The 23,733-nt window shown below is 39.9% G+C and overlaps 1 protein-coding gene across 1 annotated transcript; it reads right to left on the bottom strand.

Moving 5' to 3' along the window:
• Positions 1–78: 78 nt before the first annotated feature.
• Positions 79–21,306, bottom strand: TRUB1 (TruB pseudouridine (psi) synthase family member 1). Its single transcript, XM_006778738.2, has 8 exons — positions 21,028–21,306; positions 17,914–18,012; positions 14,625–14,680; positions 9,155–9,236; positions 4,478–4,550; positions 3,602–3,741; positions 1,161–1,217; positions 79–429 (listed from the first exon to the last, which is right to left on the bottom strand). The coding sequence occupies exons 1-8, from the start codon at positions 21,281–21,283 to the stop codon at positions 170–172; spliced, it is 1,023 nt and encodes a 340-aa protein (XP_006778801.1). The 5' UTR covers positions 21,284–21,306; the 3' UTR covers positions 79–169.
• Between the last annotated feature and the right edge of the window lie 2,427 nt (positions 21,307–23,733).

The raw sequence follows: 23,733 nt of genomic DNA, 5'->3' as shown, positions 1-23,733 counted from the left end.
GAACAACTGCAAGGCTCCTTATCCTGGATAGCAGATAACACTGTACCCTCTCGAAACTGTAAATGATGGACATTTTTCTTTCGTGCCAAAAAAAAAAAAAAAAAGGGAAAAACTGTCCTTTGCCCGTAGCTCGTCATTTTGTACACGGGATTCAAATGCCACCCCAATCTTAACATGTCTTAATTTCACCGTCTTCTCCCTTCGTCTCATTCAGAGTTATATATTCACAGCTCAAACCGTGCTCCTGAGAGTCCTCGGGCTTTGGTTTCTTCAGCGCCAGCTCTGCTGGGAGGAGAGATGAGCAATGCTCCAGAGACTGCGCAATGTCATCAATGGTCCATTTGTCTTCGGGAAGGGCGTGCTCGTCCAGCGTGAAAGGCCCCTGCTTGGTCCGGGTCAGCTCCAGCACGTTGGCACAGGAAGAGAGCTCTGCAGCAACAGAAGGTGGAAGGAAACCCACAGGACAAGTCATTCCCCTATCGCAGGCTCTACTTTCCAATGAGAGACCTTGACGCAAACCTCTCAAAACCACTCCAAAGGTAAAGCTGCAATAATCCAACACAAGAACCAAGAACCCTGGGATTAAGAAATGATTAAATAGCAAAGCAGTATTTAATAACTCACCTTAGAAACGGCTTTAAAGTCCACAAGGAACTTACACACACTTTTCTCATTTGACCCACGAGGCAACCCCATGAGGTAACTATTACTCTCGCTTGGCAGATGAAGTAATATGACCTGTCCAGTGTCACAACTGCCAGCAAACACTGGAGCCAGAACTGCCACTTCCTGGCTCTTTGTAAGACTGTCGCTTCCAGTTTTTAAAACACTTGACTTGTACCAATGAAAATAACTTGTGGAAGGATACATCTTTATTTTCCTCCTCCCTGCTTTGGGTTCAAATAGTTTGTGCTTGAAAAAAATGTTGGTCCTCCCATTCATTATTCTGCCCCCCCCCCCACCCATTACAAATGTTTCGCTGCAGCTGCCGATGCTGATAATTGTGTGCCATAAACCTCGAATGCTTCCGAAACTGGAGGCAGCGAGAGCGCAGATCATAAGGCCAGTACTCAAAGATATGACAAACAGGAAATTCCCTCTTCTCATCAAAAAAGGGATATTACTCTCTGGACGGTAATTCATAATACATTTATGCTTACCTTTGCCAATGTCACTGACCAAGCTTCTGATATAAAAACCTCCTCCACACTCAACATCTGGAATGTTAACAATGACATGGTAAATTGCTAACCTCCTATGAAATCCTCTTTACATAGAAAAGATGCCTCTAAACAAATGTAAAAATGCACTATGCAAACAATCGGGTGATAAAATATTTATGTGCTAAAACATAAATTATTCATCCAGCAGCGTATGTGTTTGTGAGATTGAAAAGTCAGAGCGTGGAGAAAGCAAACAGCAGAAACTCATGAACACATTTTAAATTAACTGGCAAGTCATACCACCTTAATGCTTCAGCCTTATTCATTTAATAGGTTTTAAGTAGAAATCTCATCTTTGCGATCATGAGCTGAAGATTTAAAAAAATATTTTCAGATTTCTACGCCTTGTTCATTTAATAGGTTTGAAATGGTTAGACATCTCAGCTTTGCTGTCATCAGCTGTAGATTTTTAAAATAGTTTCAGATTTGTACTCTCAACAATTACAACAAATAAACAAAAATCCTTTTTTGGGATTACGTTTGGGGTAATATACTACATGGGAGCTCAGCATTCTTAAGTGTTTTCTTGGAAATATTCCTAAAGAAATCATAAAATAACTAAAATTACACAATGTTCTAAAACTAAATGCATATTTAAACATCTTCTTAACACGGCATAACACAAGTTTATTGGTTAAGAGTAGGGCTCTGGATTATCTTTATTTACCCACAAGACATGCTGTATTCCAGCTGCTTCTAGTCATATCATACAAATAAAGCCGTTTAAGGGAAATAATCAGGACTTACTACCTGGAGAGTTTAATTCTTTATTTTTTCCCATTAGCTCAAGGGTGGGGACCAGAGCTGAGATATAAAATGAGCACTAGATCAAATGTAAGTGGGTCAACATTCATGCACTATTTTTGGCTTTGGTGCAAAGACAACGCTTTTGGCCTATCACAACCTCCAGTGGACAAACTGAAGCATTTACAGCTTCAATGCCATCGGAAAAATTTGAGTTTTTCTTACTTTCATAGATAATATCTCCTGTGCCAACCCAGCTGCTGCACTTTCATGGAATGGAACAAAATATCTATGACTGTGTTTTTCTCATTATTTGTCAAACATTTTAAAATCAGGAAACGGAAGAAAAGGAATGACTTCTTTTTTCAATTGTACAAAAACCATACTCTGACGGATAACACGTTAAAGCAACAAAGTTCAGGAAAAAAAGTTTTGGGAAATTAAAGGAATCCTATTTGGTATGCACCATGAAATTAAGAGTAGGCTCAATTCAAGGAAGCTTAAGAATCCCAAACTATAGCTATTGTATGTTCAGAGCTTTAGCGACTACTTTCTGCAACTAGGAGATCATAAAATTTCCAAACAAGCAAAACAAACTTTTTGGTTTTTAAATTTATTAGATAAATTCAAATTGATATCCTGAATTAAAATGTACCCTGTGTCCAATAATGCATTTCTGCCTCATGCATTATTTCCATTATCTTTAACAGTTACTTGCAGGTAACAAAGAAGGTGAAAACAATACACCATTCCTAGATGTCTTGTTCTAAAACTAAAAATGTTTTGTTTTAAGAGGACAAATTAGTATGGATTTTATACTGAAGGTAAACTATCAGCTACTAGCCAAAATGGGGGAACAAGTATCCATAAGATAAATTTTAAAACATTACATTTTGAAAATATATACCCACCTACTCTTCTCCATAGAGATCTAAGGTATGTTACTTACCCTGCCGGCCCGGTCGCCCCCAACTGCCCTCCCCCAAAGGCCTAGTTGACCCCAACTGCCCTCCCCTGCAGGCCTGGTCACCCCTAACTGCCCTCCCCCACTGGCTTGCTGGCCCACAACTGCCCTCCCCTGCTGGCGATCTTGTGGTGGCCATCTTTGACCACATGGGGGCAGCCATCTTGTGTGAGGGTATGATGGCCAATTTGCATATTACCTCTTTATTATATAGGATAGTATAATGCAATATATAAAAAACCCCATTTAGAAATGTATTTCTTTTTTTGTTTAAATATATTTTATTGATTTTTTTACAGAGAGGAAGGGAGAGGGATATAGAGTTAGAAACATTGATGAGAGAGAAACATCGATCAGCTGCCTCCTGCACACCCCCTACTGGGGATGTGCTCACAAATCAAGGTACATGCCCTTGACCGGAATCGAACCTGGGATCCTTCAGTCTGCAGGTTGACACTCTATCCACTGAGCCAAACTGGTTAGGGCTAGAAAGGTATTTCTGAACCTCCAGCTGTAGGTATCCTCATTAAATGTGTTATCAAAGGGTATTAACAAATCCTAACCTTCCATAAATTTGAATTTTAAAACTCTCCAATATCCTAGGGATCCATTAAAATCACACAATAAAGGTACACGTACATACAGATAATTTTGAATTTCTCCGTCTTACCTAATGTGAAAAATGGTGGCTGGAATTTTTGAAGGGAGAGACTGTACACAGTAACTGGCCTGGCAGGTTTTGCTTCTACTACTTCCCCTCGCTTCATCAAAGTGGAAAGTCTCTGTCCATCTTTCTTTAATGCAGAATAGCTTACAAAAGAAGAATTAAGAAAAAATGACAGAATTTAATTCCAGATTACAGCATGGAGAGGATGGCTAGCAGCCCTTTAAATTGCAAGTCCTTCTAAGAAAAATGAACTGGTTATTTCTTCTAATCTACTCCACAAGGGTGTCAGGAGTAAAGCTTGTAAATATCTTTGAGACAAACAGGGCTCCGTCTGGCGCCCACTGAGCAATCTTGTCAATTCTATCCTCGAACCATCTTCCTGGGGGTGGTCTGGTCACGTCCTCATTAGACCTCATCCTGGGTAAGGGGCACAAGGCCTCTGGTCACAAGGATCTCAGCTATATTCCCTTGAAACAATTTCCATTCCAATAATATTCATTTTCACATAAAAGTTATCAAAATGTTCCTGAAAAACAAATAAGCACGTAATCTACTTAACAGATCTTAGCCATGCGAGATAAAATTTTATTAGACTACAAAATCCTCGGAACAATCACAGAGAAGAAAGTTCTAAAACAGTTCTTGTGAATACAAATATGTTTAATTTATTTCAACAATAAGATCCAAAACAATGTTCATTTGTCACCTGCTGAAATGTTTAAGTTTTTACCTTGGAGGCAAAATTATCATTTGCTATGCCAAATTTAAAACCTGTCTCACCATACACTTTAAAAAAGCAAATTGTTTTTTAAATTAAAGTGATGTCAACCATTGAAAAATAAAGCTAAACATTTACTCAAGTTTAATAACTGAACTTACAGGGGAGGTACCTGCATTATATTCCCAGTAAATTTCTGTAAAATGCCTTCAATATCTTCTTGTGTTATTTGATCTGCCAAAAGTGAACAACAACAAAAAGAGTGACACTAAGGCAACCACAGAAGAACATGTGCTATTTGCACAGCACCAACAGCTCTGGAAATTCATTACAATTGTTTCAGACGAAAGCATATACTATAGTGTATGTTTTATTAGCAAATTCTACCTTGTTAAAATGAATCAATTATACATTCATGAGGTCAAAGGGGAAGAAAGTCTTATACTGTCTAATATTAAAACCAAATTTCCTTTGCTTCCATTTATTTTCTCCAATAAAAATGATTCAATCATGTAAACATATTTAGTTGGTTCTTACTATGGCCTTTAGAGGAACTTAGGAAATGTTGCATTAGCTATAGAAATGGCCCTGCAGTGACCAAAAAACAAGGTGGTCAGAAAGCAGGAAAAAAAATCCGTAAGTTATCTTCCACATTTCTCCAGGCATTAAATATTATAAGTAACTTAATGCAGAATTCAAGATGATCAAGTATGAAACATTTAAAAATTGTACTGAATAGATTTCAAAGCAGTTCTATTGCGTGATACACATTTTATACACTCACACTGAATTCTGTTCCCCAGCAAAGCTGTATTTATCAGTCTCCTTTCCCCCCTTTATTGCTCTTGCAACTTCTGTTCTTTTTATTTTTTCTTTATTGATTAAGGTATTACATATGTGTCCTTATCCCCCCCATTCCCCTCCCGACCCCCCACTCATGCCCTCACCCCGCTGTTGTCTGTGTCCATCGGTTTGGCTTATATGCATGCATACAAGTCCTTTGGTTGATCTCTCCCCTTATCCTCCCCCTCCCCCTGAGTGAACACTCTCAATCAGGAGTCTCACTTTTGCCTCAAAAATAAGCCAGGACAAAAAGAAAATATACATACCAAAGACTCTTAGCATGATTACTCAGCATTTTTTAAACAACGATTTTAGAAAATCTGAATGAAGACATAAAAAAAGCTTTCAATATACCAAAGAACTTATAGACATATGTGCATAACCCATGGACACAGACAATAGTGTGGTGAAGGCCTGGGGAGGAGGGGGTCAGGATGGAGAGGGTCAATGTGGGGAGGGAAGGACAGGACATCTGTAATACTTTCAACAATAAAGATAAATTTAAAAATAAATAAATATCTCTAAATTTAAAAAATAAATATATCACTTAGTCATATTTTCAGCTTGTTGATACTTCCAAATAAAATGATGCACTATTAATGTACATTTCTACAACTGAAAATTATTACTAAAATTCAGTATTTGGGATTTTCATTCTTACATATTTCACAGTCAATAACACACTAAATTATAGAAGTATTCTCCAACTTAGGTCATAGATAATGGAAAGAAATTACAGTGCTTTGTTTTCACTTTGTAGGAAATCTAAAGTTTTTTTTCTGGTATATACTTGTTATATTTTATTTTATTTAAACAATATTAACAAAAAATAATTAATCCACTTTGAATTACTGTTCTAACACCATAATAAAAATGAAAGGAGAGCAAGATTCAAGACCAACACAGCAAAACAGTCTTAACCTCACTGTGACCTTGATCCTTCCAAGCTCAAAAGGAACAAAGGACCAGAATCTACTATAGACTCAAACAGAGACGAGCTACAGAACTGGAAAGAATTTCTCCAACACCTAGCTGCTCCAAAAAGGCAGACCTCAGAAGACTATTCTGTTCACCCTGTTTTTTCAAAGAGACGTAGCTCATGATACGAATGAGGATTTTTCCATTAAAATTTTACTCTACTGCAACATTAAAGCCTAATTACTGGTGGCACCTCAGTTTTGCAAAACTTCCAACTCTAGACACCATGCTGGCATAGCAGAAAGAAATGCCACTGTTGATAACACTGCAAGAGTTCATAACTTAGCAACACATTTTTAAAAAGAAGACCGAACAGCTTTTACTGCTGGGCTGGTCTCTTCACTGACGTTCCTGCTAATGTGTCCTCCTTTGTCCTGTTTGGGCGGCTCTTTCACTGGCATCCCCCACACACGATGACAAGAGGTGCTCCTTCCCATTCTACTTCTGCCCCGTGTCATTCTCTGACTTAACATCCCAGGCATTTATGGGTTGTGTTGTTTATTCTGCAATTACTCATACACGATTTTAAACTGTACACACACACACACACACACACACACACACACTCCACAGGTATTATCTCGACAATGAAATTCTAAGCTCCTTAAAGGCAACGACAGCTTTTCTTCTCATACAACTGCAATGGCACTCAAGATAGTCTTGCTGTATTTAATTTGCTGTGGAATAATAGATTCAAGGTCTAAGGGGAATTAAAAGTGGCCTAGGCCAATCAGTCATCTAATGTTTGAATCACCGACAGAAAGCCTATGTAAAGTTATTTTACAATAAAAGTGAATATAATATTTTAGCATAAAAGTGAATATAGTAAATATTATAAATAAAAATTATATTCACTACTAAACGAGTATGTAGTAAGTATGCTGGCTGTATCTGCAACAGAGCACTGTCGCCGAACAGAAATCAGGCCTTGGAAAGCAGCAGCAGCTGGAATCCAAATAATAATAATTGTCCCTATGACATAAAATGAAGACTCTACCTCCATAGGATTTAAGAAGGAATGGAGAATAAAACCTCCAAAGCAAGGATAGCCAATAAGGAGCCCAGAGAAGTCCATTTGGCAGAAGAGATGGGTATGATACAAGAGCCGCAGGGTGTGAGTAATTATTCTTTGTCTAGCAAATTAATTAATCATCTATGTGACAGTACTAATTTGAAATTAATTTTTAAAGCTTCTTCGCATAAAATTAATTTAGGCAAGATCACGTTACACGTTGTTATTTGCTTAAAATGTAGTGCCTCTTTCCGTGAACTTACAGGATGATGGTGCTTAATTGAACTGGAAGTAAAAAATGACATGATAAGAGTTCAAAACAATACTCGACCACGATAGAGCGCTGCCCCCAAAAGCAGCTGTTAAACTGGAAGAAACTATAATAAACAGCTGCTTTGCAACATCAGACCGCAGGCAGCAAGCACTGCCCTCCCTGAGAGAAGGGGAGGCAGCAAGGCCAGGCCCACTATCACTTGCTTCAGCCTGGAGGAGCTTTCTGAACGGTGGTGCGGGAGGGAAATCCCAAACAAAGCACTGGGATCTCGCCACCAGAAACCAGACCTTGGGAAGCAGCAGCAGCTGGAGTTGGAGAGAACTACACAGATGTCTATAGGGCTCCAGCTGAGACTTGGCTAAATTCCAAGCTGCACATATATACAGCACAAGCTGCCACAGAATTAACCAAAGAACTGGTACCAAAGCTCCCAAAGGCTGAAAGACGTTTGCATTCCAACCATCCGGAATGAAGAACCTCGGGTGAACGCCCAAGGCACTCAATCGAGACCCTAGAAAAGCCTGTCTCAGGAGTAAGGCTAATCTAGACCTGAGAAACTGTCTACTTTACACTCACTCTTATAAGAAATCTACACAAAAGCGACCAGAATTAATAAGCGAGTTTAGCAAGGTTGAAGGATAAAAGACCATTATACAAAAATCAACTCCATTTCCATATTCTAGCAATGAACTATCAGAAATTTAAAATTTAAAAATCCAATTATAACAGCATCAAAATAATGCTATTAAGAAGTAAAACATCGGTATACTGAAAACGAAAAAAAAATATGGCTCTATTTTTGCAACTTTTCTTTAAGTTTGATATTATTTCCAATTAAAAAATCATACAAAATATAAACAACTTTATACCAGTAAATTGGAAAATGTAGATAAAATGAATGAGGAAGAGGTTGGTCTCAGTACTGGGGTAATAGGAAATATATAGTGAGGACACGCAACACAAAAGTACAGAGAAGCCAGGTGCTGGATTGCCTTTAGGCAAATTAAGGAGTGATAACATTAAACACAGGCAAAAAATCACACCCCAGAAAGCCTACATGTAACTCACAATTGGTAACATAATAACGTAGGTGAACTGACTGTACAAAACTGCTGCATTATAAATAGCATGAGAACTGGGACAGTTGCTAGGAAACCATTTCATTTATCTATCCTTTCTTAAAGTAGTAAAAAAAAAAAAAAAAGGAATAGTAGAAAAATTAAGCTGGGCTCAGTGAGTTATGCTTTATTTCCAGAGAAATAGCTTTCCCTTTGTCGTATCTTTCTATGTACTCCAAAAGCAGAGAGACAGGACTAGTTTTAAAGCACTAAACATGGTGCATTTATCTCAACAGCTAAGAAGTAACTGTAAAATAAATAAACAAATAAAACAGACAATTGCAAGACACAGGTAGCATCTAACAGGAGAGCCTCTCTGCTTTGTTTCTCATTTACTAGGAAAAAATGTCCTAAATCCTGGCAACAAGTGTTTTTCAGAAAGGACATTATTTGCAAGAATTCTGAACATTATAAAAACTGACTATAGAAAAAGAATTATAATAAATCTTTATTAAACTCATACCAAATAAACAATGTAATATATCATTTCCAATCATTTTTTTAAAAAATGTACTGGAAACTAAAATCACTGGCAGTATCAAGTTAGAGAATTCTGAATTCACAAAAAATTTTTCTAGATGTTAAAAAAGAGTACTTTAGATGAACGCCATACCGTAAGGCTTTTCTTCTGTTACTTTTCCTGTAGAATCCAGCGTGTCGGTAGCTTTCCCCAGCTCTCCAATGGCAATATACCTCTAGAGGAAGAGACACAGGGAGAAACACAGGCCACAACGGTAAAGAAAACTGTCATGCATGTCCCGAAAGTCATACAGAATTTTACTAATATGACCAGCTTGATACAAAATAAAGGCAAAAAAATAATAGACTGCAAGTGTTTTGTTAGTTTCTGATACGTGGGAAGTACATGTGTAAGTTGGAGAACAACAGCAAGCTTCCCACACCAGCCAACATGACAAAGAAAAACCTGATTTTATCAATAACTGTGGCTTATAAATGGCCTATTTTTTTTAATTTAAGTTCTTTATTGATTAAAGTATTACATATGTCACCCTTTTCCACCCATTGACCTCTCCCTGGCCACTAAACGGCCTATTATTGCACACAGATTTCTAAAACTAGTTTTGGTTGGGAAGGAAAATTTTCATATATACTAATGAGAATGGTATAATATACCCGTACATGGCCATCACAAGAGTCAACAATTTTACCAAAAGTCACTTCTAAGAAATGGTCATTATTCACAACGAAAGAATTAGATCATTCTTAGTTAACTGAGGACTGTTTTACTACTCATTTCAGGGCACACTGGACTACATAGTCTTTATACGTCTTTCATTTGGTCCAATTCAAATGTTAATTGGAGCATCACATAGAATAGTGAGAAAAATGCAAGGTAGGTAATTCCCATTGAGCAAAATCTGTAGCTATGTGAGCAATTTTTTTTGAAAACCTCATCCTAGGACATGCTTATTGACTTGAGAGGGGAAGGGAGGAGGGAGGGAGGGAGGGAGGATGGGAAGAAGAGGAAGAGGGAAGGAGAGAGAGGGAGAGAGGGGGAGGGAGGGAGGGGAGGAGGGAGGGAGAGAGAGAGAGAGAGAGAGAGAGAGAGAGAGAGAGAGAGAGAGAGAGAGAGAGAGAGAGAGAGAGAGAGAGAGAGAGAGAGAGAGAAGCATCAATGTGAGAGGGAAACATCAATCGGCTGCCTCCCAGCAACCTTTCAGTGTACAGGCCGATGTTCCAACCAACTGAGCAACCCCGGCCAGGGCTATGTGAGCAATTTTTAAAAGAGGAAGCTCAAATATAGTTTATTAACAAGCTTATTATGCTAGTAAATGGACCAGACACAAATGAAGAAAATATTAAACTTCAAATCCTCATAAGCAAGTAGACAGTTTATATCAGCCTCGTGCCCCTCTATGAAATAATCTTCTATTATACAGTTCAGATTTATTTTTACAAATACAACACGGAAGGAATGTTCTAATGCATTTGAACTGACTTTTAAATTTTTTATTAATTTTGACAAAAACGAGTTTCTTGTAACTAAACCTTCAGTCTCATCAGCTGAAATGCCCCACTTCTGCTTCTCTATTTTGGAACAGTCAACCTTGATGAAGCATAAAACAGGGAGAAGTACAGTAGGGTGGAGTGGGAAGAGCACAGACTCAAAGGTTCGAATCCTCGCTCCACCACAATCCATAATGTATGCTAAAGTAGTCTTTCCTATTAGAGCCTCGTTCCCATGATCTCAAAATAGGGATAACAACAGAACCTTCTGAAAAGAAGCAGAGTTTAGAACAATAGTACCTGGCCCTGGTAAGCAATAAAAAAAAAAAAAATACTATTATTGTTACTATATTTAAAACAAAAGAAAAGGTAAAATGATTCACAATAACAGTGGTTAGAGTGACTCATCTGGTTACAGTGAGTTCCCATAAGAAACAGTAAAGCAACACAATGCTTTCTGATTTTTGTCTTAATAATCGGTCTCTAGTTGAATAAGAAAAACACAATACAATCAGGAAGTATATTTCGTATTTGTGCTATTCTCTTATGCAGCGGTTCTCAACCTGTGGGTCGTGACCCCTTTGGCGGTCGAATGACCCTTTCACAGGGATCGCCTAAGATCATCCTGCATATCAGATATTTACATTACGATTCATCACAGTAGCAACATGACAGTTATGAAGTAGCAACGAAAATAATTTTATGGTTGGGTCACAACATGAGGAACTGTATTTAAAGGGCCAGAAGGTTGAGAACCACTGACTTAGAGAAACCCACCCAGACAGTTATGCCTTCAGCTGAAACAGAGCCTCACCACCAAGAAGTTATGGGGCAGGAGAAAAACTATCTGGGAATGTGTATACACAATCCCGCCATTCTGTGCTACGGGGTCTAAAGGCCTTCTACATAGAGACGGGGTTTTAGGGTTGTTTATCTCCATGATGTATATCTGGAAAGTGTGAATTCTATGAATGAATTCATTACAGCATAATTCCACTACAATCAAACAAATGGAGGACCTGTAGAATTTTTCAAGTTTCCATTGAACCGTGTGCTCTTTGGAATTCATGGTTCCTTGCGGATACTATATCACTCTATTCTCTACTTCACTCATCCTCCAGCTCCCTGAACCCCACTAGACAACTTTAAAAGCAAGTCGGCTTCTGAACTCATCAGAAGAAAGGAATATGTTTGTGTTACAGGGAGTGTACATAATTATTTCCATCTCAACGAGGCACTGCTTTTTCTGAAGTTTGATTTTGAAAGCCTGTGATTCAAAGTTTCACAAACAAAGGGATATTATTTAGAATGAGGAAGAACACTTAAAAAAAACACTACCAAACCAAAAACATGTGGCTTTGAATGCCTTCATTAAAAAAGGAGTGCTTTTGTACAGTTTCTAAGTGTAAGCCCTTCAAAACTTTCAGTACAGTGCTAATGAAATGCATGCATATTAACAAGAGGGTAAAGAAAAGGTACAAACTGGACCAAGTTGATTAAGTGGTGAGGCATGCTTAGATCTTAGAGAGCCGGCTGCGCTTCACAGGAGGATTATTCAAGTCACGTTCAGGGTTGACACTGGCTGGTTACCCTGAACATGCTACTGTATCCTTGGGGTACAGTACTGTCCTTGAGCACATCCAGGGTGGAAAAGTGTGTATACCCCAACAATCACACTTGTTCCGCTGCTGGAGGAGATAAAAGCTGCCTCCAGAGGAAATGCTGGCTTTGCCTACAGGTACTACCATGGTGTGCTCCCACATAGATATGGGAGCAGCCTTATATCCAGTTAAAGTTGTTTAGTAAAAATTTTATACATGTATGTGTATATAAGGTCATGATGTCAAATGAATTTCTTACTCACTCTGGGTCTTGGTCAAGGGGAGAAAAATAAAGGAGACATATATAATACTCTTTGTAATACTTTAAGCAATAAAACAAAATTAAAAAAAAAAAGTTTTGAAAGCCCCTGAATATGAGGATCTCTAAGATTCCTTCCGAAATCTATTTTTTAAAATGCATGAACAGTTTTTAACTGCTTTTGAGAAAAATATAATCTTCAACAAAGTTAAAAATTCGAATGATTTAATATTTCAGCACATACACAATCTAAAACTCAAAGTATAAAAAATACACACAGCTAATGAGACAATAATCCTACTTTTGAAATGGGACGCACCCAAGAACTAGGTTCCTGTGAGGAGAGGCACCTGGGATTTTTCCATTTAAATTACTGAGGATTAGTGACTTCACTGTATGACATGCAGCTTTCCTAGTTCAATACCAAAATGGTTTGTGACAAATAAAGCTTAAACCAGAGCCAACAATGTATTTACATTTCCAGTCATCATATTTCTGGAAATATGCTTGGAATCTACATATAAAACCTTTCCATAACATATAATGTGTTTTGCATACTTGTGGTTGAGGGTGGATAATAAATATTCCAATGAACTCAAAATATTTTATCTGGGGAAAACCCAAACAAATTCCTTAATGTAAGTATATCTTTTTTTGTTATTATAAAAGTCACTTGTTTATTGTAAAGATTTTGGAAAATACCAAATCATATCAAAAAAGAAAATAAAAATCATCCATTATTCCATATCAAAATTACTATTGCTTATACTTTAGAGTTAGTATTAATAAACAAATATTAAGCGACTGGCAAAAAACATACACACACATTTATCAGAAACAGATTTTAAGCTCTGTGTGTCACTACTTAAGCATAGTGTACATATTTACTGTAAAACAGTCGAACTCCTACATTCTAAAACAATGTTTGTATTCTGTGTCTTTTCCACACCTACATTCTCAAGATTGCAGAGCGAGCAACACTGAATTCTTCCGTTTATCTAAGGCGTTAAGATCCATTTCAACGGAACGAGACAGGTTTTATGACCATTGGTAACTAAAATGTAATGTCAAAGGCATTACACTCCCCAGGGCTTTTTATTTTAAGAAAAGCTAACTTCAACCATTGCCACTCAAAGTGTGGTCCAAGAGCCAATGTCCATGACAAGATTAATTTCAGAAAATGAAGGTGTTTAGAAATTTATTCAGCAATGTGACAATGCTGTAACATTTTAATTACATTTTACAAAAGTCATCTATCGGTCTGCAATGAACTAAAAAACAATTTTAAACAGTCTTTTACCACCTTTAAAAAAACACACACACACAAATTAGACAAAACAATTTAGACAAAAATCACTTTACCAACTATTTATATCCCATTCAGAGAAAGGGTTTTAAAACAAAAAGCTTAGTCCAGCAACTTGCTGAAATTCTTCTCCACCTAAGAGCCTATTAGCTGTCCTCCCACAGGCATTTTCACTGGTCCCTAGCCCCGACTATTATTCCCTAGTAACTAATCGAATACAGAGGTTATCATCTCTTAGAACTGGAAGACGCCCTAGAGAGGAACAAGTCATTTTTTCTGAAGAAAACCTGAGAGGCCCAGAAAGGTTAACCACTTTGACATCTTGTTTCACTCTCCTTCGCCTGCTGTTTCCTCCTGAGGGTTCCTCACTGAAGGCCTGACGCAGCCCACGGGTTTCAGGCCTCCCCCAATACTGCACAGTCCCTCCTCTCCCTCCTTTCAAGAGCCTCAAAAAAGTCAAGGCTACTCTAACAGGTGAATGATGTAACTTAGCATCTTAAAGAAGCCAAATTCTTCTCTTCAGCAAACATTTGCAACCACTGAACAAAGCATGTGTTTGTTGAAAAGTGCACCTTTTACAAAATGGTATTGTTTCTATAAAAATTCCAAGGTTTATTAAATCTGCCAATGGAATTTATGATCTAGAAGTTCCCTTGCATCTAAGAAATATAATTATATAAAAAAATAGATATGATTTTTAAAAAATATGGGCACAGCAGAGTGTTTGCTCTTAAGAATCAAATTTGTTTTTCAACCTTGGATTTCCAATTTGTAGTCTCGATATTTTTAATTCTCAGGTATGACTGTAGACACTGTGATGAATACTCAGGATCGCCACCCACTCATGCAATTTGTATAGTTTATTTTTTACTCGATAAAATCCAACACATGCTCATTGAGGAAAATATTCAAGGTAGAAAGAAAAACAAAACTATTTTAGTATTCTTACCTTGGACCCTGACAACATACTGGTCAACATTTTTGTTCCCCTTCCAATTCCAATCACTACAAATCAAAGAAAGAAATATTAGGACACTCTATTATGAAAAGTAGGTTTTTAAAATACATACATATCCTGGTCATAACTTCCTGGCATACTTAGTGTAAAGTCGGGAAGAGCATATATTTAGCATAAATTGAGGACTTCAACCCATTGAACTTGTCATGCAGCTAAGAAATTCTGAAGAGGGAATGTTGTGTGTGTGTGTGGGGGGGGTGTTGTGCGGGTGGGGAGAGAGAGAGAGAGAGAGAGAGAGAGAGAGAGAGAGGGAGAGAGAAAGAGAGAGAGAGAGAGGTTTTTTTCTTTCTCAAAGTGTAAAATATGGTAGGAACCTCAACCAGGTCATTTACATAATAGCAAGTCTTAGAAAAATCTTAAAGGATTCACTGAAAAATACATGGTACAATTAGCCATGGTACGATAGTCTTTTGACAGAGTTCATTATTAAACAAAGCAAAAGCTATCATCATAGCTAATGAACCGTTTGAAGATGATTACTGCCCAGCTTTATACAATCAAGAAAACAGAATCATTAACAAATCAACCCAACGCAAAGAAGAACACGTGGTAAATGAGTCTGGAGAATGTGCTCACACAGACCATAAAGTACAACAATGGCCCACCTGACTCTTCACTGGCAAACATTATTTATCCACATGATAACGCATCTCACTAGTCGAGCATCACCGGATATAATCATTTCTTCACTGAACAGTGAGCAAATGTTCATAAAAATTGAAATATTTCTCATCAATGGATACAATTTTGTAAAAGAACACAATATAATCACCACAATTCAGAATAACAAGAAGTAACAAGGAGAAATTATCATCAAGCTGAGTTATCATGAATATTTATAGCATACCACTCGTTGAGTTTACCATTTATCAAATTCCACTTTAAATGTTTTCCATTCATTAGCTCATTTAATCCTTATAACAACCCTAAAAGGTAATGCAACTGTCCCTGTTTTATAGATAAGAAAGTTGAAATATAGACTAAGAACTTTGCCCGGCATCTCACAACTAGAATGAGATGGAGTTAAAATTCAAACCAGACTGGCTAAGAGCAGAGCTGTTCCTTTTCATCCTCCCTCCCACCTTCCTCATCCAGGCTTTCTTCCCACTGCCTGCCACCATCTGCCTAAACCAGTGGTCGGCAAACTCATTAGTCAACAGAACCAAATATCAACAGTACAACGATTGAAATTTCTTTTGAGAGCCAAATTTTTTAAACTTAAACTATATAGGTAGGTACATTGTTATTGACTTAATTAGGGTACTCCTAAACTGGCCTTTGCTAAAAACGTCCTCAATCTGAGGGGTCGACCTCAGCGAACGAACCCCCACTTCTTCTAATGCCACTTCTTCAAAATAGACTCGCCCAGGCCGAAAACCAACTTCTGCGCATGGACCACAAAGTTTTAATCGCACTTTATGTGCGCACCCACATGTGGTATTTTGTGGAAGAGCTACACTCAAGGGGCCAAAGAGCCACATGTGGCTTGCAAGCCGCAGTTTGCCGACCACTGGCTTAAACCACTGCAAACCTGACTCCTACATCTTACCCATTCCTCTACCTATTCCTGCCATTTCTGAAAACCTATACTGTACACTACAAAGCCTCCCCCTACCCCAACAATCCTCAATAGGGTCCCAAAGCCTACAGTACCAACTCCTAAGCCAAGTATTCAAAGTCCACTTGGGAACCCAGCTCAAATCCCAACTCCTCCATAAAGTCTATCTCAACCCCCTTTAAGCATCCATGATAAGAGTAATATTAGTTTCAGGACTAAGATAACAACTGTCTGCCTCCGATATGCTCTGAGGAACATAGCACTCTTCAGATGGTAGCTGCTACTGCTGAGGCAAGAACTTTGTATAATAATAATAACGAAGACTCAATGCAATTTGTTCCAGTCAAGAATCTCCAAACAGTATTTCTTAAGCAGCTACGATGCGCACGGTCCCAATGGAATAGCACATTTTCGGACTTTGAAAAAGTTTATAATCTTATTGGGAAAATAAAACGCAGACAAGGGAATTCACAAGTGCCCCCACAAAAAAGTTGCCTGAATTAATGAGTGAATGACACTAAATAACAATATCACAGAATATGATTAAACTAGAGGCCCGTTGCACAAAGAGCTTTGTGCAATAGTCCCCTGGCTGCTGGCACTGGTTTTCCTCCGGCACCCGGGACCCAGGCCTTCGCTCTGGATGGAGCCTTCAGTCTTTGAGGCTCTGGATGGAGCCTTCAGTCTTTGCTCCACTGCTTCGCCCCTACATATGCAAATTAACCACCATCTTTGTTGGGTTAATTTGCATACTCTCCTGATTGGTTGGTGAGCGTAGCGGAGGGACGGTTAATTTACATGTTTGTCTATTATTAGGTAAGATGTCAAAATGAACACAGAGAGAACCATTGCAGTAGGAGGTAAAGGAAGTTGCACTGTAAATGGCTGACAGGGCCAGAGAACACTTCATTCAAGCATTTCAAACAGGGAGGTACAGGATTTGAACACAGAGAAGAGAGGAGCATATTCTAAAAATGCAAGGATGGGCACAGTGGGTTTATCAGTCAGAGTGCAGGGGGTCATGGGAGCAGGCTGCATGTTAGACTTTGGCCTGGCTAAAAGGCCGAACTGATTTCTCCGCTAGGTCAGTCATCCAGAATAGTGACATCTGAAACAAGAAGGCATCTTAGAGTTACCCAGCTTAACCCTCTCATTTTGTACCCAAGTAAACCAAGGCCCGTAGAAGTCCAGTGACCGGTGAAAGTAGAATTTTAGGAAGATTACTCCAGAAGTGGTACGTAGAAAAATTACCTGGAGTTGAAACCCAGCCAACCATGCAGCTTTCATTCAAGGGACAGTTTACTGGACAAAAATTGTACTCAACTTTCCCCCATTCAATCAATCAAAAAAAATCATATTCCGATTTCTGTGGTGTCTGTTGTGTAGGTACAGAAATAAAAAGACCTGTTCTCAGCCCAGGGAGTCAACAGAAACAAAGACCGGAATGAAGTTTTACGTCAGCAGCACAGAGAAGCAAGTGGGCAGGCTTCCCATGTGGGAGACAGCATTTCAGCTGAATCTGGGAAGACCAGTCGATCTGAAATATGCCAAAAGGGACTGAAAATGGCATGGCTTTGTCTTATCTCTATCTTATCTGTTCTCAGTCAATATGTATTTCTTACTAAGTGACAGTTATATTAAACTTCCATTCACATCTCTTACCCAGAACTCCTCGGGCTGCACTGTCGAGAGTCCCTCCGTGCCCGATTTTCAAGGTCTGCCTTTTCCTCTTGGTTAATTCTGCAGAAGGCATTCCAGCTTCTAGGGGAGTAAATGGGAAGAAAGACCAAAGCAGATGAAGCCGCGTCTTCACAAACATGGGAGGGTGAGGGTAGGAGAAGTATTTAAAACAAATAAAAAGTGTCTTATAAATTTAACATATTTAGATTATGACAACATTACTAGCAAAAAAATCAGGTTTAAAAATGTATAGATACTCCCTAAATTACAGAAATTATGGTAATCCCAAATCAGTGATCTAGAAACTGGGATTCATTTTCTCATCAGGAAAAAATATTTTTTAAAAGTGGGTAGTCCTGGTGGGTGTAGTTCAGTTGGTTGGGCGTTGTGCCATGTACCAAAAGGAGGCCAGTTACCCAGGATTCAATTCCAGGTTGGGGGCATACAGGAGGCAGCTGACCAATGTTTCTCTCTCTCTCTCTCTCCCTCTCCTTCTTCCTTCCTCTCTCTCAAAAAAAAAAAAATCAATAAAAATATTAAAAAAAAAAAAAAGATTCCAAAAGAAAAATAAATAAAAAGAGCAACAACAACAAAAAAGAGGATGCCCACCTGGTCTATCTCATATTCTCTTGTAAAGATAAATTGAAATAATGTTATCTGAAAAGTGCTTTGGAAATGGCAAAGCACTCTACCTGTAAGTAGTTATTATCACGGCATATAAGAATATATTGGCTCCTGGACTTCAAGTAAGAAAGGAGAGGAGCAGGAACAGCTGTATTCATCCACACCACCTAAGCCAGCCAAACCTTCCTTATCACCACTGACACCAAGAAGATAGAAGGTACAACAAAAGGAAACGAAAAGAGACGGGGGGGATGGGAAGAGGGAGGAAACGGGCCAAAACAAAGCAATAGTGGAGAAGCCAAAAAAACTGTGCTGGGTTGCTCAGCCTTACCACATAATAACCACCCTAGTGAGACAGAACCATGGCTTCTGGGACACAGTCTTAGTGCCACTCTCTGAGTATGACACCACCACGCATGGAAGAGCATGGCTGTCTGCTTTCATATAAACCTGTAAGGCCTGACCTAGGCTTCCGACTCTTCTTTCACTTACAGCCTGTTAGGGATCCATGAGTTTATGAAGCCTTTTGGGGAACTCTTTCTCTTTTCAGCTTGACATTCCTTGGAGTCGAAAGGCCTATAAATTTACTGTCTTCCTTTCATGTCCAAATTCACCTTTCAAGTTTGAAGACATACCACTCTACGATACTGGAGTTTGGTTCCCCCCACTGGTACCATTCATGGATGAATGTTTAGTACGGTCTTTTCTAGCCTAAAATTGTGATGTTCAGGCCTTGAAAGAGTCAAACAGACAAAGAAGAACAGGGATTTTAGGGTGACATGAATCAATGTAAGGAAAGGCAAGGAATGCTAATACACAGAGGTCATGATCACTGATTGGGGTTGTCATTAGATTATGGTGCCCTGAAATCTGTCTCTTTAAGAACCGTCTCAGGTAATTACAACAGCCAGTCAGAAGTGCTTTTGGGAAGCTTTGGTCTAGCTAATATAAATACAGAATAGGCCAATGACAAGCAATACAGAAATGGAGAGTAGCAGTGAGAATGTCTATATCTGAGTGAGTAGCTTCCGGCAGAAGCCACTGACAGACACATCCAGCAATGCCCTGACACATCAGTTTTAACCACGTTTCAAGAAGAAACGTCAGTTCTTGGAGGCAGATTAACCAGAAAGCCAGGATACGGCTTTGATCCTATCAGAATTCTGTCAAAGAAAAAGAATGGTATTCATTACCTTGAGGGTCAAAAAAAGCCTTCAAGTTTAGCTAACAAGTCGGGCCAAATGAATGCAGCAATTCTGCTGAAAGGAAACAACTCCACAAAGCTTGCCCTTGATGCAATTCCTTCTTTCAACATCTCCTTTGTCACCCATCCCTACAGGTAACAAAAGTATAAGGACAGTTTAACAAAAGAAGGATTCGATATAAAACTGGAATTAAACATCTGCAAGAGGGTGCCTATTGCCAGTAAACATTTAAATCTGTAAGTGTATGTTTCAACGAACAAATTCTTAGCAGGATAATTTGTTTTTGCATTTAAACGGAAGTGTGAAGTTTGCCAGGGGATCCGAAACGATGTAAGACGGTTAGTTCCTGCATTGGTTGAATGAAAAGACAAGCCAGGACCGAAGTCTGGAGGGCCTCACATATCTAGAGAAATTGTTTTACCACCAAAGGTTGTAGAAGTTACGAGGCTACCAGCTCAGTTAAGGGATGACAGTAACTTTCATCTTCTCATCCCTACAGGCTAACACAGATCGGGTTTATTGAAGGTGTCCAATAAACAGCTAAGGTTCCTTGATGCCACTGTTTGAAATGAACTACTAGGCAGATGAACTGAGAGAACCTATAGGCTTTTCAAATGTGCATATGACAAACAAAAAGAATGTTCCTACAGAAGTGACCAAGTTATAGTTAGCGTTCCCACAATGTGGCCCGTAGACTACTGACACCAGAATTACCTGGAGCAATCGTTTAAAAATACAGTTTCCTAAAAATACCCCAATCCTTAGAATGACAGGCTCTGGGAGGGCAGGGATTAGGAATCTGTACTTGTACAAGGGATTCTAAGTACGTCTTCTGCCCGATATATAAAAACCTCTGCATTAAACCTTGGTTAACCAAAGCAACACGAGTCTGCATTTCCAACATTATCTTCAATGCAACTCGGAGGTAGGGAGTCAGTGCTTCCTTTGGGTGGCGTTCACCAACGTGAACAGAAGGCTCCTCCAGGGTCAGATTACAGCAAATGGGTCTGCATGGCCACGTGCCGGGGTGTATTTGTGTACGCGTGGGCTTTGTTGTGTTGTGTTTCGTTCCCTTGAGAGAGACAGCTGCCAACTAGGTTACAGGCGTTCGAGTGCAAGCCCGAGATGCCCCAGATGTCTGTCCAGATCTAACGCAGCGAACCTTCTCCCTTTCCTTTCATCTCTTGAGCCTTGAACGCGCAAGACGCCAGGGTGCTGCTCTCTGTGGCGCCCGCTCTCCGCCTGGCCCCCACCCGGGCTGCAGTACCTGCCAGCAGCTTCTCCTTCAGCCGATTCAGCAGCTCGGCTGAAGTGGGCCCTTTGGGCTTGTGCACGGCGAACACGCCGCTCAGGGACAGCAGCTTCGTGGCCAAAGCGGCCTTGGAGACCCCGGCTCCGGGTCCCATCCTGGCCGCAGCCACGACCGCCGCGGCTGCAGCGGTTCCTGCAGTTTCAGGGACTGGGGCTGAGTCTGTTTCCAAAGACGACGACGATGACCACGCCGCCGCCTCAGCAGAGGCCATGCTTTTGTAGCCCCGGTCTGTTTTGTATCTGCAGTCGCACCCGGATGACGCAACAAGGAGCGCGCCCGACTCCGAAGCTGCGCTGCCGAATGTGTGTGTCGCGAGGGCTTCTGGGAATTGTAGTCCATGGCCTTCCTGCGCTGGCTGAGAGGCGGCTGTGCCTTCCGAGGGCTGTGATGGAGTAAGTGGTTTTTCTCCTATAATCTCGTTTGCTTCTGAGAGAATGTTAGTGCGGTGCCGTAGGTGTCATTTGTAATCGCAAGAGCTAAGCTGTCGAACCCAAACACCAAGTCTGTGTATATTTTCGGCGGGAAATGTCTTCACATCCCACCTGCCCGTCGCCCTTAACTAAGACCCAGCACCCAAGAATAGAAAACTTAAAATTCTGACTTTTGCTGCGGCTTGTGAAAAACCGTGGCTCCCTAGGTTCACTGCTTCATTCAGTTTATTGTGCTCTTGGATTCGCGGCTTTAGAATTAAAATACACCTGAATGTGAACTCTATTAGAGGAACGAACCTACTCACCTGTTCCCTGCCGTATGGTTCCTCGGTGCCTCTCACACAGCAGGCACGTGAGGAATTATTTGGAAACGAATGAATGGATACAGAATCCTCCAACCCCCCTAAAGAAACGCCTCGGCCCAGCCCGTGCTAAATCACGTGGGCTATTTTGACACCCCCTCAGGTACTCTCTGCCCCACCCCACCCCCCAACTCCTACAAGTCATTAAGTGTAATTCTTAATAATCCCAAGATTTTAAATTCTAACTCTCCTGTGGATTGTATCCCTTTGTGACACGCTGCTTAGGTATCAAACGGCATTATTGTAGTTCATAAAATGGAACTTTCCTTTCCGTCTGAGGCCTCTGGGAGATAGGCGCCCCCCAACCCAATTCAGGGACATGGTTCTGGTCCTGGCCCACGGCAGAGCGGAGAACAGTTCTTCCTTTTACTTCTGCTCCAGATGCATTAAGTCATATTGTGAGTGTTGTCAGGCAGATAATGTTTTCCTTCGTTGTTTCCCCAAGTTTCCTTACAGGCACCTGCCCCCCCCCCCTCTCCTCTTGCACATTATTAATATCTAACATACTAAGGATGCCTCTTAGCTTCTCAGATTCACCTGTTAGGGGACTCCATTTGAAGTGCCACAAAGACATGAAAGAATAATGTTTTAAAAACTGTTTCTTCCTCTGTTTTCACCACCCCCCCGTTTCAATCAGACCTCCCATTAAACCTTTGGGGTGCACAACAATGCAAATGTACTTAAAGCCACGAAACCGTACCCTAAAATGGGACAATTTTATGTTATGCAAATCATACCACAAAAAAGAAAGGCCGGGGGGAAAAAAATCTCTGGGGAGTTTTTGCAGGGTGGAAAGAAGCCGAAATTCCTAAAAGGGAGTCACTCACTCTTGTGGTCTATTATAAAAGCTTACACTAAGTGAAAACATTATGCCTGGGCCAAGGGGGAGTGGGGAGAGGGCAGAAGAGAGGAGAATTATTTCAAGAACAAGGACAGAGAAAGATCGTCAGGTCCCAGGGTTAGTGGATACCTGAGCCAACTTCAAGAGTTTCCAGGAAGGGGTCGTGACTTCAGATGGGATGGCTGCCCCCGAGGGAGCAAGCACCCTCTAGCTAGCTTCAGCAAAGATTTCTCCCCTTGGCTTAGAAGCAGAGAGCCAGGGGCTGCACGAGGAAGTTTAAAGCAGACTTGAGCCATGATGACGTGGAGATTACAGAGCCTTTACCAGTGTCTAGACATCAGTAAGCTCCCCTAATGCAGTCGTGACTCCGGGGTGTAGGGACTAAGGGAGGGCAGAAATAAGGGTGATGAAATAATACTTCCATTTGAATGTTCCACGAGTTCAATGCAGAATCAGAGTTAATTTGATTAAAATGAAAAAAAGAAGAAACGGATATTTCTTGCACATTTTATTTCTGGGATTCAAGAACAGACAGAATTTCTGAACAGCAACATTTATTTCTGAACAGCAAAATTAATTCTACTCTGCTGTCAGGTCTGTATCTTGGCATCAGAAGCACCAGGTTCTAATTTTCTGAAGTAACCCACATCTACATTGGGCAAGCCTTGAGTTTATAGGTTATCTTACTTAATATGTGTATGAGTTAGAATTCTTTGTTTGGGAGTAATAGAAATTGATTCATACCAGCTTAGGATTTTATCAGGAGGATGTTTTTAAAAGGATTTATCAGAAGTATATTGGAATATTATGCAGACTCTGGAAAGTTCTCTCTCCCTCCACATCTTCCTTTTATGCTACCCTCTTATGTCTTCTTCATTCTTCTCTTTTGATTCTAACAGGCTTTCTCTCCCCCTCGCCCCCCTACCCCACTCCTCATTCCACATTCTTGGTTTAAACCATCCTGTTTTGACCCAGTTCCAAAAATATTCAAGATAAAGACACTCCTGGCCACTTACAAAACATTGTG

Source organism: Myotis davidii, unplaced genomic scaffold, assembly GCF_000327345.1.
Source record: "Myotis davidii unplaced genomic scaffold, ASM32734v1 scaffold107, whole genome shotgun sequence".
NCBI lineage: Eukaryota > Metazoa > Chordata > Mammalia > Chiroptera > Vespertilionidae > Myotis > Myotis davidii.
The sequence above is the reverse complement of the archived record's forward strand: the minus strand, read 5'-3'. Positions and strand labels throughout refer to the sequence as shown.

Coding starts and splice junctions, on each gene's coding strand:
- TRUB1 (XM_006778738.2), bottom strand. CDS start 21,283: ATGGCCTCTGCTGAGGCGGCGGCGTGGTCATCGTCGTCGTCTTTGGAA. Junction 14,681..17,913: donor TGCAGCCCGAGGAGTTCTGG/GTAAGAGATGTG, acceptor TTTGATTTGTAG/TGATTGGAATTGGAAGGGGA. Junction 1,218..3,601: donor GCCACCATTTTTCACATTAG/GTAAGACGGAGA, acceptor TTAACATTCCAG/ATGTTGAGTGTGGAGGAGGT.